Source organism: Recurvomyces mirabilis (assembly GCF_035927965.1).
Source record: "Recurvomyces mirabilis strain CCFEE 5264 chromosome Unknown scaffold_13, whole genome shotgun sequence".
Classification (NCBI taxonomy): Eukaryota; Fungi; Ascomycota; class Dothideomycetes; order Mycosphaerellales; family Teratosphaeriaceae; genus Recurvomyces; species Recurvomyces mirabilis.
In genome coordinates this window covers 511056-529783 of record NW_027041947.1, presented here as the reverse complement: position 1 = coordinate 529783, position 18728 = coordinate 511056, and the positions used below count along the sequence as shown (strand labels likewise).

The 18728-nt window shown below is 52.8% G+C and overlaps 10 protein-coding genes across 10 annotated transcripts; 3 read left to right on the top strand and 7 right to left on the bottom strand.

Annotated features, from left to right (window-relative positions):
• Nucleotides 1–349: 349 nt before the first annotated feature.
• On the bottom strand, nt 350–2089 carry LTS14_005535 (uncharacterized protein; the record flags this gene model as incomplete). Its single annotated transcript, XM_064838233.1, has 2 exons — nt 350–1607; nt 1668–2089. The coding sequence occupies 2 exons, from the start codon at nt 2087–2089 to the stop codon at nt 350–352; spliced, it is 1680 nt and encodes a 559-aa protein (XP_064694318.1).
• A 446-nt stretch (nt 2090–2535) lies between these two features.
• On the top strand, nt 2536–4431 carry SNX4 (intercellular trafficking and secretion; the record flags this gene model as incomplete). The annotated part of the gene is made up of 2 exons (XM_064838232.1): nt 2536–2621; nt 2655–4431. 2 exons carry the CDS (start codon nt 2536–2538, stop codon nt 4429–4431), a joined length of 1863 nt encoding a protein of 620 aa, XP_064694317.1.
• Nucleotides 4432–4642: 211 nt separating this feature from the next.
• On the bottom strand, nt 4643–6201 carry LTS14_005533 (uncharacterized protein; the record flags this gene model as incomplete). Its single annotated transcript, XM_064838231.1, has 2 exons — nt 4643–4934; nt 4988–6201. The coding sequence occupies 2 exons, from the start codon at nt 6199–6201 to the stop codon at nt 4643–4645; spliced, it is 1506 nt and encodes a 501-aa protein (XP_064694316.1).
• A 395-nt stretch (nt 6202–6596) lies between these two features.
• Nucleotides 6597–7740, bottom strand: LTS14_005532 (uncharacterized protein; the record flags this gene model as incomplete). The annotated part of the gene is made up of 4 exons (XM_064838230.1): nt 6597–6631; nt 6682–7248; nt 7296–7423; nt 7484–7740. The coding sequence occupies 4 exons, from the start codon at nt 7738–7740 to the stop codon at nt 6597–6599; spliced, it is 987 nt and encodes a 328-aa protein (XP_064694315.1).
• Nucleotides 7741–8109: 369 nt separating this feature from the next.
• Nucleotides 8110–8716, bottom strand: LTS14_005531 (uncharacterized protein; the record flags this gene model as incomplete). Its single annotated transcript, XM_064838229.1, has 2 exons — nt 8110–8268; nt 8429–8716. The coding sequence occupies 2 exons, from the start codon at nt 8714–8716 to the stop codon at nt 8110–8112; spliced, it is 447 nt and encodes a 148-aa protein (XP_064694314.1).
• A 723-nt stretch (nt 8717–9439) lies between these two features.
• Nucleotides 9440–12193, bottom strand: LTS14_005530 (uncharacterized protein; the record flags this gene model as incomplete). Its single annotated transcript, XM_064838228.1, has 2 exons — nt 9440–10315; nt 10364–12193. 2 exons carry the CDS (start codon nt 12191–12193, stop codon nt 9440–9442), a joined length of 2706 nt encoding a protein of 901 aa, XP_064694313.1.
• An 881-nt stretch (nt 12194–13074) lies between these two features.
• Nucleotides 13075–13659, top strand: LTS14_005529 (uncharacterized protein; the record flags this gene model as incomplete). Its single annotated transcript, XM_064838227.1, has 1 exon — nt 13075–13659. One exon carries the CDS (start codon nt 13075–13077, stop codon nt 13657–13659), a length of 585 nt encoding a protein of 194 aa, XP_064694312.1.
• A 457-nt stretch (nt 13660–14116) lies between these two features.
• Nucleotides 14117–14671, bottom strand: LTS14_005528 (uncharacterized protein; the record flags this gene model as incomplete). Its single annotated transcript, XM_064838226.1, has 2 exons — nt 14117–14509; nt 14567–14671. 2 exons carry the CDS (start codon nt 14669–14671, stop codon nt 14117–14119), a joined length of 498 nt encoding a protein of 165 aa, XP_064694311.1.
• Nucleotides 14672–16273: 1602 nt separating this feature from the next.
• LTS14_005527 (uncharacterized protein) lies at nt 16274–17562 on the top strand (the record flags this gene model as incomplete). The annotated part of the gene is made up of 2 exons (XM_064838225.1): nt 16274–16839; nt 16902–17562. The coding sequence occupies 2 exons, from the start codon at nt 16274–16276 to the stop codon at nt 17560–17562; spliced, it is 1227 nt and encodes a 408-aa protein (XP_064694310.1).
• Nucleotides 17563–17699: 137 nt separating this feature from the next.
• LTS14_005526 (uncharacterized protein) lies at nt 17700–18248 on the bottom strand (the record flags this gene model as incomplete). The annotated part of the gene is made up of 2 exons (XM_064838224.1): nt 17700–17955; nt 17977–18248. 2 exons carry the CDS (start codon nt 18246–18248, stop codon nt 17700–17702), a joined length of 528 nt encoding a protein of 175 aa, XP_064694309.1.
• Nucleotides 18249–18728: the final 480 nt, after the last annotated feature.

Genomic DNA, 18728 nt, shown 5'->3' with positions numbered 1-18728 from the left:
AAAACCTGGAGACGGAAATGAAATTATGGTTCGGCTCAAGCTCCAGCCGCTGAAAGCTTGCTCTGTCCGACGCTGCGCTAGCGTTGGCACCTGCTGTTTCGAGTGTAGCGCAATCTTCACATGGCGCGATCGGGACGAAATGCTTGCCCGTACGACCCGGAAGATGCGGGTGGTATGCAAGATGCGTATGATGCGCGGTGGACGCGGCGTTGAGGATCAGACACGTACTTAGGTGCAGCACACCAGTTCAGACTTCACCAAAGCTGCTCGTACATCATGCCCACTTGTTTCTAATGGCGACATACGTCCTGCACGAGTCTTTAAGATCTTAAGATCCTGTCGCTACCACTCACGACCTCAAGCTAACCCTGCACGGCATCCCTTCTCTCGGTTTCGCCGTACCCAATTGAATCTGATACGCTTCGTCGCCAAATTGCTCCTGAATCCCCTGAGAATCACTAGGATACCCACTCCCATCATCCTTCAGCTTATCCAGCTCATCGAAAGCCGCATGAAAGTCGAACGTCCTGATAGTCATGGCCAAGATAACCTTGGTCTCAATAACAGCCAGTTCCTGCCCGATGCAGTTTCTGATACCCTTTGAGAAAGCTACCCACGCTGGATTCGAAGCGAAATTGGCGGAGTCATCTTGCTTCTCACCATGCGCGGATGTCGAATGGAGGTGTCGTTCAGGTCGGAACTCGTTGGGTTCGGGCCAGTATCTGCTATGGCGATGCAGACCGACGTCAACGGGCCACAGCATGAATCCATCGGTTGGCATCGCCTCTCCTGTCTTCGGATCGTGCACGAAGAAGCCCTTGATACCCGCACGGATCGTAGATGCGGGTGGCTGCATACGTAGAACCTCTCGCATGACGGCGAGAGTATACTCGAGCCTGTTCAAGAGTCTTGGATCCTCTCGCAATTGTTCGGTGACAGCGCTGGGGTCGGGGCCGAACACATCATCATGTTCCTTGCGGATCTTCGCCAGACAGTCCGGGTACTTCGACAGATAGTAGTAGGCGTAGCACAATGTCGAACTTGTCGTATCATGTCCAGCGAAGACAAAGGTCTTCATGTTGTTGACTGCAGCCTTGCGGAACTCGGGATCTATCCCTTTGACCTTGCTCAAGTCCACTTCACCAGTGGCGCCTTTGACCTCTTTAAGGTACGCTTCAAGGGCGAGATCAATCACAGCCTTTGACTTGCCTCTACCCTCTCTGCTGGCGAAACGTCTGTCGATAGCATTACCGATGTAGCGATCCATCTTCCAATTGTAGTACGTCTGAACAGCGTCGCGTAGAGGCCAGTCTATTATTTCAATGGGATTGAACTGCACACCGACTCGCTGCCACCTGACTTGCTGCATGAATGCATCGACCAGCTCGTTGTAGCCTTTCTGTGAGGCGAGATCTACGTCCAAGACGACTTTGCCAATAATGTCTACGGTGAGTCGAGTGGTGTCGCGCTCCACACGGAATACCTCATTGTTCCTCACACGCTTCTTGAGGATGTCAACAAATATTTGGCCTTCATCCAGCATGACTGGCACCAGGCTCATAAGATGTGCTGCGGAGAAGCCTGGATTGAAAGCACTTCGCCACTTCCTTTTGCACCTGGTCAGTATCTCGACAACAGTACAATGTATTGAATTTTATTTAACATACTTCCATAGTGCGCCTTCACTGCTGACAAGATTTCCAGGACCACCGAAATTCTGCAAGAACTTGTCCACTTCGATATGCTTTGGCAAGCTGTTCTTGACCGTGATCTCAGCCATGACATCCGTGTCGAAGATCATCAGAATTGGGTCTCCCATGGGCCAGACGTCGACGTAGAATACATCAGGCAGGTTATATTCTTCTTTGAGGAAGATAGCGAAAGTTTGTGGCGCGGCTCGCTTGGGCTGCTTCCGCAGGACATAATCGAACGCACGAAGGTGACCCCAGATGTAGCTGTGCGGTGGGCCAGGCAGGCCTTTGACCATACCTCGTTGCTTGTGTAATCTTTGGAGGAAGCGGCCGACGAGGGTGACGAGGACTATGCCCACTGCCCAGGAGAGCCGGGTGGCGGTGAAATAGTCTGCCATGGTGGGAAGTCGACGGCCAGAACCAGCGGAACGAGTTCAAGGAACGGAGTGTAGTGAATGTTTTGTGTCAGATTACGTCCACATCATTGACTATATGGTCAAACAAGCCAGCTGAACTTGGGTGGCTAGTCGTAGTAAACTAGGCTACGGAAGGCCTCGCTTCCGTGCCCGTCATGATGGATCCGGTGAAGGAAGCGTGGCGGACAGGGATCTCAGATGATTTTACGAGCTTACTCATGGCAATGCGATATCCCTGGATCGTCGTACCTGAACGAACAACGAGAGCACGTTTCGGTGTCGTACCAAGAACACCGGATAGACAGCATTTCCTTTGCATCTCGCGGTATGAATCTGTCAAAGTATCGAGTTGTTTAGAGCCTTCAATGACGTAGGTGTCACTTATGTCCACATTGACGAATGGCAAGTACCAAGTCGTATAAATCAACATGTATAATCAACCTCCACCATGGCACACATCTAATGTCAAAACGGAGATACGGAAGCGTCGCTGCGTGAGCGAATACTCTCAAAGGTACGTGTTCAAACATTTCATTGCATGCAAAAGGCAGAACCAGCAGAGAGGTAGCCAATTGAGAGCAAGGCGCAACGGTCGGAGAATCATGGCAGGTGGAGCTGGAGCTGGAGGTCCGAGCGATGATGAGCTTCTGGGAAGCCAATTCGTGTGGGATGTGCAACATCAAGCCCCACCCACATTCACCTCACATAACCCACAGACTCACACAGTTGCCGAGGAAGCTGAAGACGCCAATTCCATCTTCTCTGACAGTTCGCTGGTGGACATAACATCGCAGCACGCCGAGCCCGAGGCGGAAGACGTGGCAGCCTCCGACTTTGAGGATCTTGGTGACGACGAACTTCCTCAGCTTGACGGCAGTAGAGAGGCCACCAACGGATATCACATCGACCAGACTGGGCTCAGGCGCAAGGAGAGGAGGCGGACGTCTGGAAGATCGATTAGGCAGGCACAGCATAGTGAAGAAGCAGAAATGGAAGGGCCAGGCAACCACGAGTATGACCAGGACTGGCCGCAAGCTGGACCCAACGCCGATGCGGTAGATCTGGCCGGCCCTGGCTTGGAGGGATCCCTCAACTGCCAGGTCACGAAACCCCAGAAGGAGGGCGAAGGTACACAAAACACCTACATCACATACCTGGTCACAACCGACACAGACTTCAAATCCTACCAGTCCACGCACTCCTCAGTACGGCGCCGCTTCAAAGACTTCGACTTCCTCCACAAGATGCTCGGGCGAGAGTACCCGCAATGCGCCATTCCTCCAATACCCGACAAGCAGCAACTCAGCTACGTACGCGGTGATCGCTTCGGCTCGGACTTCATCAACAGGAGAGCATTCTCACTATCACGATTCCTTAAACGCCTGACACTCCATCCTGTGCTCCGGCGAGCAGCAATCCTCACTCTCTTCCTCGAATCCATAGACTGGAACGGCGTAATGAAAGGCAGATCGACACGCGGCATGTCCGGCAGCGAAAGCGGCAGCGGCTCCGTGCTAGAAACCTGGACCGACAGCTTCCTCAACGCCTTCACCAAGCCCCACAAGACCGACAAGAAGTTCCAAGACGTCGGCGAGCGGGCGAACAAACTCGACGACGATCTAGGCACCGTCAGCAAAACCGTCGCACGAGTAGCGAAGCGGGAAGGCGACCTCGAAGCCGACTACGCCGACCTCGCCGTCCAATTCCAGAAACTCGCCGCCCTCGAACCAGGCGTCCAAGACGAACTCACCAAATTCGCCGCAAGCGTGCACGAAACGAGTGGAGGCTGGCGAGATTTGAAAGAGCATACCGATCAAGACTACCTTAGCTCTTTGCACGACATGGAAGCCTACATCAAGAGCATCAAATCCCTCCTCAAGACTCGCGAACAGAAACAGCTCGATTTCGAGGGGCTGACCGAGTACCTGAACAAAGCTGCGCAAGAGCGCGACACGCTTGCTTCGCATGGCAGTATGGGCGCGTCGGGATTCTTGCGGCAGAAGATAGAGGACGTGAGGGGTGTAGATCATGAGCAATCGCGTCGGGAGCGGCAGAGGAAGCTCGAGGTGCAGATCAGTCGGCTCACGACCGAGGTCGAGGCCGCGAGGAAGACGAGTCAGGCGTTCGATAGTGAGACTATGAAAGAAGTGGGTGATTTTGAGAGGATCAAGGCCCATGAGTTCAGGGATACACTTGGGGGGCTGGCGGAGGCGAATATTGCGTTCTTTGAGGGCAATATTTTGATCTGGGAGAAGTTTGTTAAGGAGATGGAGAAGGCGCAGGCGCAGGCTCAGGCGCAGGAAGGTGCGGGAGCTGCGCAGTGAGTGCTTCGGATGAGGTGGAGCTGGATAGTAGCATAACGTACAGCAATGTCTAGCATTCTCGACCCTAGCTATGGATAAGCATAGGATAATGTGTAACGTCAATTCAAATTCATGCGCAATGCTCTGCGTTTAGCGCCTCTTGTGCTTTTGAACATGGTGAACATGGTGAAGTTGTTCGAACTCCATACACGCTGGTGGGGACCTTGGAAGCTCATGGTAAGAAGCATGCGCTGAATTGTTGAAGTAGTGATCCGTCGTCCTTTTGCGGAATCACACGCCGGCGTGCTGGCTGCTGTGGAAGTAAGGACACAGGCGCCGTTGTAGCTCCTGGCGAGGTCAAGATACCTGTGTCGTCGCTGACCGTAGTTTCCTGCTTGATTGCAGCGCCAGCCGACTTCCTGACACTGCGATCAGGCTTCTGCGGCGCTGGACCTGCCATAGAATCTCGTTGTGCCGGCAGCGATCTGCGTGGTCTGCCACTGGTAATATCAACGATCTGACTACTGTAACAAGTCAGTCTTCACTCTGTGCGATAGGTGAACGTACACGGGCTTACAACTCCTGTGATTCGCGCTCACTCTGCTCTGGAGTCACCGCATATTCCACCCATCCCTTGCCTGCTCGCAAGATAGGCTTGTCGGCCTGGCCCTCGAAGAAGCGTTCCGGGCTCGCTGCAGGCTTTGATGTAGCTTTACCAGCAACAGGCTTCTTTGGTGCGATTGGAGGAGCAATGACGGGTGCGATTGCTGTCTTCGGTTTCGGCTTCGGCCCAGGTTTCTTCCTGGGAGGAGGTTCGGGTTTTGGAGTTGGTGCAGCCCTCTTGCTGAACGACGTTGGCTGCTCGCTGTTTCTCACTAGCTGCGGTTTTCTCACAGCTTTGGCCGAAGGCTTCACAGCAGGCTGCCCAAGGGTGGTCCGAGGTGATACTAACGGCCGGGCTGGGGGCTTGATGATCATGGCAGCGGCCTGATCAATGATATCCTTGTCAGCGCCACCACCAGACCACTTGTGAGACTTCTTTCGCCTCTTGCGAGGTGGATGAGCGGCGGTAGATCCGTCCTCCGCATTTGCATCAGTCTCTGCCACCTCGCGCTTCTTCGAGCCGGTGACTGGACGCGCAGTGGCAACCACTGATATGGGCAGGAATGAGAGCTCCTTGATCTGCTCGGCAAGTCCGTCGTTCGCCTTGACCAGCTCGATGTTAGCAGTCTCAAGTGCAGCAATGCTCTCTTCCAGCAACTTCATCTGCGAGCCTTCCTTCGTCACTTGTTTCGTTAGACCAGCAAGCTGATCTGCAATTTTCGAAATCGAATGCTCATCAATTCGCCTCCCGACTTGATCGAGTGAGCTTCGATACCTCTGCAGGCCTGCTTCTACTTCTGCCACGCGCTTGAGTAAGGCTGTCTCCCTGTCGGCAGCCTTCCTTCTTGCCTGCTCGGTCAGCATTTCGTCTTGCTCTAGACTTGCCATTTTCAGCATTGTCGCTTCGCTTTCAGCCTGTACGTCCTCGAGTCTAGTCGCTACATCGTTCTCGATGTCTGACAGCTGCTGCTTGATGGCTACCGGGTCGATGGCACTAACTTGCTCGGTAATTTTAGCAATATCTTCGCTAGCCTGAGACATGGCGGCCTGCTCTGCTCCCTTCAGTCGTTGGTCTTGTTGGACATTGTCGTGCTCCAATTTTCGAATTCGTTCGAGAATGTGGCCGTTTTCGCGCTTGATCTGATGTGCCCATAGTAAGGAGGTTGGGGATGATGGACGTGGGGTCATGATGCTCCGGTCTGGCCCCTGAAGCCACGAATAGTATAAGTGGCACGGGATATTGTCAAGACGGCAAGGATAATCATGCGCTCTGCCTGTCAATGAGAAGGCCAATCCGCCGCGGTGAAGGGATGTAACGTGGTCGGTTATCAGAGAAGGAGAAGATGAATAAGATTGAGATGAAGTGCAGTTCAAAAACATGAAGTCGCATTGTCGCGCCTTCCTTTCACTTGCATGACGCTACGCGATTGGCTGGAACGACGAGACACTATCACACGAAATTCATACATCGGGACTCATTTAACGATGGCTGACAGCTCTTGGAATGTGGTGCATGTGAACTGTACTGGACTGCTTGCTCACTCCCTGAAACATACTGCCCATTAGGGACCATACCGGTCTACTCAATATATGTAACGGAAGTTTAGGTTCTCGCGATCTGCTCAGCATGTTAGCACAGTTCATCATCTGCACTGGCAATGTACTCACCAGTCATATCACTAAAGGCAGTAGCGTCGAGATCTCTTCCTTCTAGACCGCCTTCCATCTGGCTCTGGATCTTGTCGCGTCGCTTATTCTCCCTCGCCAGGTGGAAGCGTAGTACGAGGACCAGAACAACCTCGATGAGATGCGACACGATCATACTCCAGATCCCGAGTGGATACTCCGGTGCTTGTTCAGTCTTGTAGAAGAAGGGACCGATGATATTGCCCGTGCAATAGCCAAGGAATAAGCAGGCATTCTGGACCACTTTCTTGCTATGACCTGCTGTATTTGCAGTCGTCATGGACAATATCATGACGAAAGCAGCATTATAAGGACCAGTCAGATAGTAGGACACCAGACGTCCGGCCTTGTTGTCGGCTGCGAGAAAGCGCAACCCGAATGCTCCGGCGATGTTGGGGCAAAGGTACAGCAAGATGAACCAGCATCGAGTCTGTCGGCCTTTCCTGGACATGTAGTCGTTGAGAAAGACACAGCTCAGGATCGAGATGGCGATGATAAGGCCGTACGGTATCTGCATGAGCGTGGTGACCAGTGTACTGAAGCCGAAGCCTGCATTTGTTAGTGTGATTCTCATGGACGAGAGGCGAATAGTATACCTTTGATGATGATGGTGCCAAAATTACTGATGCCGCCATTCGGGACGTTCCCAACAACTCCCAACAGGAAGAAAAGGTACAGCTTGATGTCCATGAATAGCTCTCGGACCTGATACCACTTAAAGTGCCTGGAAGACAATCAGTACCTCCATTCTTCTGCGCATGCCGTAGGGAAGGACGTGACATACTTATTCTCAACACCGGTTTGATTCTCTCTCAGTCTTTCAACGGCGATACGCCTCTCTCTCATTGACAGTCCCTTGGCCGTGATAGGCGAATCGGGCAGAAAGATGTACATGACAATACCCCATATGCAACACAAAGCTCCGATAATCAAGAACTCGTATTTCCAGGACGCAAGAGCACCACGGATGTGACCGATGCCGAAGCCAAGGAGGCCACCAAGAGCAATACCGAACCCGTTCGCAGTGTACCACAGGCCCATGCGGACGGGTTGCTGGCGGCGTGTATACCACATTGAAGTTATCAACATCTGCAATTCTGATCAGTATCATGCTACAGGAGAATGACCATGGCTTCGCTCTATTGCACTCACAAAGGATGGATCACTACATGCTTCTGCAGCTCCCGCAAAGGCCCGTAGAGTGGCCAGTCCTGCAAAATTCTTGGCTGCAGCTTGCATCATCAGGAAGACACCCCATAGAAAGATGTTGAAGCCGCTGTAACTAAATTAGCCCTTGAGTCTTTCCGTTACAATCATGGGATGACCGACAGATATCGTCCGACAGGCAAGCGCTGCATTAAGAGATTCGTCGGAATTGCCTACCGGATGTGCTATATCAGTTTACGCCCATCAACGTTTCTCCACACCACAGGAACTCACCCAAGCTAGAAAGCCGAAGTAGAAGATACTCGACAGCCAATTGTACTCCGTCCCGACCAGCTTGAGATCATCGCGGATGCCGAAGATCGCGGCATAGGATAGTGTTGTTTTATCGATGTAGAAGAACGCCTTCGTCGGGTCAGCTCGTTCCTCAGTTCACAAAAGTAGCGTGCGCTAGCAGTAGAAGCAAACATCACCAGCAGAACAGACTGTAGACCAACGATCAACTCCTTGTTTGGAGCTGGCGATGCTTGCTTCTAGACACAAATTCGCCAGCAGTGCCACGTACGTAGCAGACGGCCAGATAAGGCAGGATCATAAGATCTATCTTTCGCACGACCCTACTCTCTTCCGCCGGGTCGACTGGCTCATGAATTTCGTCAGGAGAGTTGAACAGAGCCATGGCAACATCGCCATCGCCAGACTTGGAGACCTTCCATTTGTGACTTGGCCCTGTGGTTGATGCATTCTCTGCGTGTAGGACGTCGGTGGTCTTCTCGTTATCATAGCCAGATACTGTGTTGTCGACCGGTGATATGTCATCTGCTGGACCAGCAGATCTCCTGAAGAGCCTCATGGTGAAACGGCTTTATGGCTAAGGGAATGCGGAAAGTAGACAAACCAAAGAAGACTGCATTTCAAAGTATCATATCTTACATTGCCAAGCAATATGCGCATCATGTTTTCTCGCTAGCCTCGTGGAAACCTCGTGCAGCGGCACATCATTGCAACGAACAGACCGACCGCAAGGGCATCGGTGATTGACGGATGTTGTGTTGGTGGTGGTAGGTTGGCAACAGATGATGCTGATCCTCCCCAGAAATCCTCCGCCGGCAACTTGACCCCGCAAACATGCTGCAAGATGAGGACGCAAGAGGCAAATGATCGACACAGACGCCGAAGTGCGGGCTTCAAGACGGATCACCAAGCCGTGTAGTGCAGGTTGGCCGATGTATCTATTTGTGACAAGAAGGATGGCCGAGATTGCTTAAGAAGGCGCTATCCTCCGTTGCCAGTCCATCATTTTACTCATCCGGACACTATTCACCGTTTCTGATACTGCTTCGACCGTTCGCGGCGCAGGAAGGGCAATCCGAGACGACAACCTAAACTGCCGGCCCTAACCTCAAACGATTCTGCTCCTCGGAACGACGGCGAGACCATCGAATTCTGCGGAGTTCTGTTCCTGGCAAGCTACGTGCGGATCAACGAGGAAAGTGCGAACCCTTGACTCGAGATGTAGGCTTTAGAGAGACGAGCGAGGTATTGTCTGACTGGTGACAGCCATGGGATGAACCCATCAGCCTCTTCGCTTGGCATATTGGTCGTAGTATCCAGCGTCTTCCTGCCGATATCTCTTATGTCCATGGCCAGACACGAAAGCAGTGGTGAAAGCATCTTGCCACATGACGGGTGTCACGGTCGGCATGGCCGGCAAAGTCTGTTCCGGCAACACCGCGCTGGTGCCATTGGGCGGTAATGGTTGAGACGTATATGTTGATGGGTGACTCGTTGGAGAAGGGTTCTGTGGCAGGCCTGCTGCAGAAGTCATAGCCATCCTAGGATCCGGAGCCTGGACATTCTGCGGCGACGGCTGCGGCTGTGGTTGTGCGCCACCGAAAGCTGAGTTCCATTGCTGGAAGATGCCTGAGGGATCCCAGACGGGCTGTTGCTCGTTGCTGATGACTGGTTCGAGTGCGTAGCCTGTTTGAGGTGCGGAGGTGACCTGGTGTACAGCGTTCGTGGCGTAGGACACTTGCGGCGCCATCTGGTAGCCTGCACTGCTATAAGGACCTGTAGGATGTGCAGGTATATTCTGGCCGTGTGCAGGATCGAATGGTTGCGAGTATTCGCTGGCTGGACTGATAGTCCTTGACGATACGTCATCTTGCAGATGTTGCCATCCTGCTGATTGTGACAACACTGCATGCTGCTGCATCGAATGCATACCTGGAGGTGTAGATTGACTCTCGGCTACTGGACTCCGCACGCCCAACGAAGCTTTCAGCTCAAAAGGCTTGCTCGTGTCTGCGCTAAAGGCTTCTCGCAAGTTATTTATCTGTGTCCGGATCTCTGGTGTTGCGGAGATGATGCATTGCTCCAGCACACGCATGTGTCGTGTAAAGTAGATGCGTGCTTTACCATGTAAGTCCGGATCTGGGGAGGTCACTGCAGCCTAGAGAATGTCAGCTTTTGTCGGCTTTGAGGGCACGACCAGACCTACAAGATGCAGCATAGCACATGTGAGAACGCAGTAAATTGTGAAGCCCACGCCTCGTAACATGAATGTCAAGCCATGCAAGCCAAAATCTCTGATGAGCGCTTCCTGCAGTCGACACATCTTTATGGCAGCGTTTAAGCAGATCTCAATATGTCCTCTGAAAGCCTGATCGCGGTTCTGGAGTAGTGCCTGCAACTGCGGTCTATAATGCATGACGATTACTAGATGATAGTAGATGTGCACATAAGCCTTAAAGTGATCGTTGCCGATCCAAGGCGGACTCCCGTCGTCAGGATAGTTAACCTGCATATCAGATGGGAGGGAGCTTGGCCAGGCTTGCAGGTAGTCATTGTGTTGTATGAAAGCTGGGTCGAGCGCCCAGTCTGGCTTCATCCGGCGCGTCCTCCGCCAGGTGTTGTTCGTAATCTTGATCAATCTGAACGTTTGCGTCATGTACATGTACCTTCGAGAGGTCTGGTATTCGAAACTGTCCATGTTGTTTGCCACGGCAGGGACATCGAACTCAACGGTACCAAGCTCGACAGCAAAGTCAGTCCTGCCTTGTGGAGCACCTATTGTGGACTCTAGTTGAAACAGGACCTGCCATATACGAGTGCGTATTGTGCAGTCGGTATTCGCATACCGACAAGGCTTTCCAGAACGGTGCTGGTCGAAGTGCTCATGCAGCCCAACGTCGAATGCCATGGATGTCATATATTTGACAGCCATCCACGATCGATAGTAGTAGCCTCTGATGGGCACGAACTCTCTTGCTTTCGTGAGTAGGATCATTGCTTGAATAGTGCTTAGACGTGGCACGTCTTTGAAACCCTCTTCATGTCTCGATGCAAGCGCAAGCCATGTTCGAAGCTCAATTGGCTCTTCGAGATACCGTGCAACGCAGGCGAATAAGCCCTCTAGTAGAAGTGGTGAGATCGTATGCCGAGCCGATCTCCATTGTTCATAGAATGCTTGCCGGTTGAGCACGGGCACGTAAGGATGAACATAGTTGAAATAGTAGCCAAAGTATTCCAGAGCTCGCTCCTCGCACGGCATCATTTCAGGTGGAATCCTTATTGTCGAATCAGTGCCGACTGAGGCGGGTAGGGTAACATCACTTTCATCGACCGCCGGCGTTTCCGCCAATGATCTCTTCTCGTTGGCAATGTATGGTGCTGCACTGGTCACGTCAATTGATAGGTCGCCCATGTGCTCGGAAAGCTCCTTGACAGTGGCGTCGACCTCCTGTGGATCGCCACCAGAGCTACCTGAAGTCTCTGTCTGAGTGCGGAAAAGATTGGGAGCAGGCCGAAATTGCGATGCTCCTCCGTTCGATGAGGAGAAATACTCGTCGCTAGGATATCGTCCATTGAGATGCGGTGGTGCTTGGCCGTAATAGTGTGTGCCTGTGCTAGATGGCTGAGCGAGCGAAGGCGGCGTCAGAACTGGTGGTGCTGCCACATTGGCGGCCCACTCAGGGACAGTACTGGGTACTGGTAGGCCGTTTGGAGACTGCAACAGAGGAGGTACATGGTTATTGTTGCTGAAAGAGATAGGTTGCGCAGAGAACACTCCTTGACCACTTGTCGCTGACAAGCCGTCCTGGTCCTCGTCCGGATCCAGTGTTGGTGGAGCACATTTGAGCTTTAGTCGGGTACAAGCTCCACAGGGCCATGGTCCGTTTTGGAGAGCACCATCGCACTTGATCTTGCGTTTCCGACAGCCATCGCAGGCGCGCATGACCTTGAGCCGCTTATGCCTGTTGTATTCATCGACGAAGACATACTGCTTGGTGTGGGCCGCTGTAGGCGGAACCGATGCGACGCCGTCCATATCCAGTGGGCGCTTTCCGGAGACGATGCCAGATAGAAGCTAGGGACGGGCTTGCCTTTAGAGACGTCGTCTATAGATGAACAGAGTTTTAGAGCCTTAAGCCGGGCCTGCCGACGTACTGCTGACTGAGCTATGGGCGTTATTGCGGCGTGGGATGGCAAGCATAGGAGAATGATACAAGCATCCTTGCTGTCAGTCCGCGCGCATAGGAGGTGGGTGGGTACGTGCAGCGCAAGCACTCCTTCGAACCCATTCGCGAGGTTACGCCAACAGTGCCAACACCCCACAGACCGGCCTGGCGATCTTCCGAGAGTACGACAAGCAGAACCGCGAAGGAAGTGGCGCTATGCAGAGGGTTTCGATGAGAAGAACTGCAAGGTACTGTAGGGCACCTCGGGACGTTAGCTTTTGGTTTCGGATCACATGCCAAATGGCGGGCATTTGTCAAGATCCTTTCTCACACAAGGCAACGTGTAAGCGCGTGGGACTTGGGCGACACCTGGCCACGTCATGCGAGAGCCGCCGCCTTCTATCGTCCATTTGCCTTTACTTTCGGCGACGCCATTCCCCTGCATCTTGGTTCGTCTGTTCCTGGTGTCGCTGGTGTCAGACTGGGATGTGAGCGGACGGCGGGGCAGGGATGCCGCTAGTGTGCAAACTTTGCTGCACTCTTCGGCTCCACCAAGGTTCAGTAGTCTGCCGACGTTGCAACCACACAACGTCTTGAAACCCAAGCTCACGTCAGTCTGCCCAGTATCGCCACACGGACCAAGTCGGCGGCGCACATCACTTGCAGCTACTCGTCTCTGCCTCCCATATCAGGCGGCTTTGTTATATAATCAGGTGGCAAGCCACTCGCTGATCGCCCAAGCCCACGCACCATGGAGGCCGACAAGGATAACGCAAATCCCACAATCATCAACCCGTCGGATTTGCCATCCCGCCGCAGGTCTGCGCCAACGGCGAAGCGGCCTGGAATATTCGATGCCTTAGCACCTGCATATCCGAGCCTGGCGGATGCGCCATCCCCGCCTGAGGCACTGTCAGACGTCTCGTCAGACGAGGAGCGCGAAGAGATTGATGAGCAGGAAGTCTACGATCTCATTTCCACCATCTCGGACCCCGAGCATCCTCTGTCCCTCGGCTCGCTTGGGGTGGTGACGCTTGACGACATCAAGATTGTACGGCCCACCTCCCCACGATCACGCATTAGCACTGTCACGGTGTTGGTAACGCCTACTACCTCGGCGTGTTCTCTTACCACTGTCATTGGGCTTGGGGTCAAGGTTCGACTTGTCAATGCATTGCCTCCACGGTTTAGGATAGATGTCCGTATCAAGGAGGGCACATCAAAGACTGCAGACGAAGTCAATAAGCAGCTAGGCGACAAGGAGCGTGTGGCTGCTGCGATGGAGAACAGATCACTCGTTAGTGTCGTCAACAATATGCTGGCGACGTGTGAATGAGATGTCTGTCTGTACTAGGTCGGGGCGATGTACCTGCGTTAGCTCATGACAAGCATACATAATGCTTCTTTTCAATGTGCAACGGCCACAATGTGTCAATGCTTTGCATTGCATGATCGGACGTTCTTTACAGAATGGGAAGGAGCATTCCGGTCATCCTTCTCGATCTGGTAGAGGAAGTACAGACTTGCAAGCCGATGATGATCAACATAATGTCCACCAATTTCAGTTTCTACATACCGCTACGAGGTGAAGTAGTAATCGCCATATGCACGATCGGCTGTCGCAAGGCGGCTCGTATGCAGAGTAGCGAAACGAACGAACCGCCAGTCCAAGATGCTGCAGAGTTCTTGAGCAATCCCTGCACCAATCATCCGGCCAAAGCACAAACGCCATAATGATCGTCGCTATGCATCCACAATGTCCAATCTTGCGCACCATCTCAAGTATGCAATCCTCAATGGCGAGGCACCGGCGGTCTCCCACTACTCTCACCCTCTTCTTGCGTAGGGACTGGCGGCAGAGGCTGCACGTGCACGTAGCTTTGATCCGCCATGATCTTGCTCGCACCTTGCGGAGGCTGATAAACCGGTGGCGGCATTTCGGCGTGGTTGTACGCAGGAGGTGGGGGTGCGTAATTTTCCATCTGGTATGCGTTTGGTGGGTTTTGGTGGCGTCCGTACTGCTGTTGTGAGTTCAGAATATGCTGTCGTACCAACCATCGATGATATCGGAGTGGTGGGAGCCCCTTGCGTAAACGGCGGCGCGCATGATAGTAGCCGCCGACGAAGAACAATAAGACACTAGCAAAAAGCAATGCGACGATCACGTAGCGGACTGCCATGCCAGCCTGCGGTCATAGAAGTCAGCCAAGAGTCACATGCTTCGTTGATTAATGTGTGCTTACAGGAGTCCACCACCAGCTCTCATAGCCGTCGTAGCCGGAGCCATAGCCATACCCGTCGTCTCCATAACCATTGTCGCCGTTGGTACTGAATTGTCTCTTCCACATCGAGTTCGCCAGGACGGAGGGTATCGCTCGTCAGACTGCTGCTCGTGCAACCCTGCGTTTGTCCACTCTCAAAGCACTAGTGCACAGTCTCGGAGCGAATGCAATCGTGCTGTGCCGTTAAAGGGTGTCTCCTTGTCGGATCTCGGCGCTCTGCGAATTGATGTTTGCCTGCGGCGTGGAGATAAGGTAGATAGTCAGGTAAGTGACATTGAATGCCAGCTGGCGCTAGACACGCAGGTGAACAATGTGCTGCCAGCGAGCGGGTGTGGTGGTACTGGAGGGTGGATCAACACAGGTGGCTGAAAGGATTAGGCGTTAGACGCTACGTTAGTGCTTGCTTTAGCGCCTTACGTTAGCTTGAGCTTCACAGAGCGGATCGGTGCAAGGTCCTCCCGGTCCATCCTCGACCGCTCTCTCTAACACCTTCTTGTCCTGGACAGCAATGATGATTCCGCCCCCTCGAAAGCTTTTGTGCAAAGGTACGTAGACGAAGGCTTGCAGCAACCATGCGCTCGTGCGCAGCTGAACGGGATTAGCGTGGGAGGACCGGCTCTTGACACGTAAGTGGCAATGTCATGGAACGATGCATCGAAGGATCGAAGGCCCACTGATGCACACTACTCACGCCATCGACATCAGAGTCAGTGGCAGTGGCAGGGTCAGTGTCCGTGTCAACAGCCGCACCATGGCTACGGACACGTGCTCGATACCAAATGTGCCACTAATCATGTGACAAGCCCTGTGCATGACCGCTGCGAGACCTGAACCCTAACCACCAATTGGGAATGGCGGTGGCCTCTCCACTGATCCTGTCCATATTCGAACTTCAGAGATAATATTGGCTTCTCAGACCTCGGATTGAGCCAACTATTCGCCATGATCCTGCATACCTGGTCGATCGACACCGAACTCCTCACAGTTTCGACAGCATGTGTCACAGAAAAGGCGCTTTTTGCTCAAGAGTATGCCTACGAAGCCAAGTAGCCATCGGATGATTCTGCGGGGAGTGGACCGCCAAAAGTACTCAAACCTCGTTTGCTGCCTAGTGCCCAAACACGAGATCCCTACGCACATGGCACACGGAGTAGTATTAACTCAACTGGACTACACACGATATTCCCGTTTCGGTCGCACTGGTTACTATACCATGAATCTCGACTCTTTAATATCAGCATTTTCGAAAGCACCGCAACGATTGTTCATACCGCCTGGTCTGGCTTGCGCATCCTCCCAAAGACTTCGAATTCGTGGCGAGCACCTCCAAGCTAGTCAAACAATCAGTCGCCGTGTGGCCCCTTGGGCCGTTCAGGGCCTGCTCTTATTCGTGGCGACGATCGTGATCCATCCCATCCCGGCGACACTGTACTCTATCTCGCTCTTCTCAATCCTGATCAATCTTGTCTGACAGCTGTAAGGTATAGCATTTGAGGCCTGTGAAGGCTTGAGGCCCGAAATTCAGCCGGTGATATTTCGGGCGAAAGTCGGCTGGATATGAGCACGCTATAGCTCGGCCTCCTCCCGAGCTCGGCAACCAGGCAAGTACCTCACACGGCATCTCCTACTTCTCTCTTACCTGCTCGACCAATATACATATTTCGCACAATGGCTCCCGCACTTACCGAAACAACCTCAGAAGTATCTCACACGTCCGGCAGCGTTAGCAAGGCCATATTTCCAGATGGCTTTAAGACTTCTGGTCAACATGCTCCAAACTACGAACTCTTGAGGCCGTACAAGAACTTCCCGCAGCAGATTACTGGACCAACGGTCTGGCAAGCAGAGGACTATCGGGATCATCCGGAACGCTGGACTAATGTCTTCTCGGATGACGAGATAGCCGAACTCTCAAAGGCCGCGGACGACTTTTTGGCCTCTGATAAACCATTGACAGGTATCTCGAGGGAGCAGTTTCCCTTGCCAACTCTTGGGCCGTTCTTCAACACCGTCAGGAATGAGGTTCTGAATGGGAAAGGCTTCATCTTGTTCAAGGGCGTACCTGTCGAGGACTGGGGTCTACATAAATCCGCGGCTGCATATCTTGGCTTTGGGACGTATTTTGGTCATTTTACCAGCCAAAATGGTCGAGGTCATATCTTGGGCCATGTGAAAGATCTTGGTGAAGATCCTACACAAAAGGATAAAGTTAGAATATACCGGACGAATGCAAAGTCTGTCTTACTATCTCTGTCTCGAGGCGACTTTCTTCGAACATGATGCTGATCCGTTACAGGCAATTCTTTCACACGGATGGAGCAGATCTAGTAGGTCTCCTGTGCATAGCCAAAGCTCTCGAAGGTGGTGAAAGTGATATCGTCTCTACCCACCACGTATTCAATACTCTGCAACGCACACATCCAGACGTCATCGAAACCTTGGTCACTCCAAACTGGTACTTTGACCGCAAAGGCGAGGTCTCGGAAGGCCAAGAACCGTACTACCGCTCCGCAATCATGTTCATGGAGAATGACTCTGCAGGCGAACCACGAGTATGGTGCCGCTTCGACCCCAACAACGTCACGTCCCTTCTACGCTTCAGCGAAGGCTCGAACGCACAGATCCCACCAGTTAGCGAGAGGCAATTGCACGCACTACAAATCCTCGAGGAGACATGTACGAGCCTTGCGCTGCATATGATTCTCGATCCCGGTGACATCCAACTCCTCTGCAACCCTCATGTCTTCCACGCTAGGACAGCGTATAAAGACTACCCACCAGGCTCCGTCGATGACAGAGGCAGGGAGAGGGTACGAAGGCATTTGATGAGATTATGGCTAGGTGTTCCTCAGAATGAAGGGGGGTGGAAGTTGCCGTACCACGACACGAACGAGAAGAAGCGTGGCGGTATTCAAGTTGGCGATACCGCCCCTGTATGTCCCATAGATGCTGAGTAAAATCGCTCTATATGAGTCGACCAAAGATTTGCGGGCATCAACATGTAAAGATGCAGTGGTACGCTATGCGCATTTCCATGTTCAGCATCAGTAGCTGTGCGCCCTGTGAGAGTAGTGCCGTCCACCGCCCTACTCGACTACCTCAGCGTCAGCTCCAAGAATATCGTGCCCTCAAGCGGCGTCTCATAGTAGGCCTCGATCTCCCGAAACCCCAACGCCCTATACAGCGCTCTTGCGGCCTCCATAGAGGGTAGCGTATCCAGCCTGATGGCCTCGAAGCCCAGATCCTTGGCTTCCTGCACAACGCGAACAGCAAGAGCTTTACCCACACCTGTCCCTCGGCCTGCAGGAGACACGTAGAGACGTTTCATTTCGCTGATGGTCGATCGAGATCTAGTCGCAAGCGAATCGTACACATTCGTTGCTTCGTGTGTTGTTGCCGAGGTTTGAGTCGCAGGAAGTGGTCGGAGAGCCACACAGCCTATTGATTCTGCAGTCTCGTTGCTACGTGCGAGGAGTAGAGCACCGTTAGGTGGCGAGTACTTGCCAGGTAAGCCCTCAAGTTCCCTGGCGAAGTCTTGGAATGTGAGATCGATGCCCAGTGACTGTGCGTACGCCTCGAACAGCTTCTTGATATTCTGCAGATCCAGTTCAGATGTCGCAGGAGATATTGTGAAAGTGGTCATGGTGACTCCAGTAGATCAGGGCCTCCTGAAGGCACTTCAAGGTGTGCAGCTCATGGGACTTGTCTCGTGTCGTGGAAGCTGTAATGGGCGATGTAGCGCCTTTTGGAACTCATATCCAGGCGACAAAGGTTTGCAATTGGTTTTTATATATGTTGGTATCAAACTAGGTGTAGATTAAGACATTAAAGACACTCATTGCGCTGCAGGGCGTGGCCTTGCCGATTTCGGATGCTGCCAAGCTTGTTGTCGAGGTTTAGTATGTGTCACCACATCACGAATGGGATAATTGGGTTGCTATGCAAGAAGAAGGTAGAGGAAAAGCTGACGCTGTTTGTGAAGCTCAAGCCACCATATCAATGGCGAGCATTTTGTGCGATCTGCTAAGGAGGAGATCATAGCTGCAATTTGATATCTTAATGCGTGAAAAGCAGCAATAACGTGTTTGCCCCCCAACCTGATCTGACCAGCGCCATCGCTAAG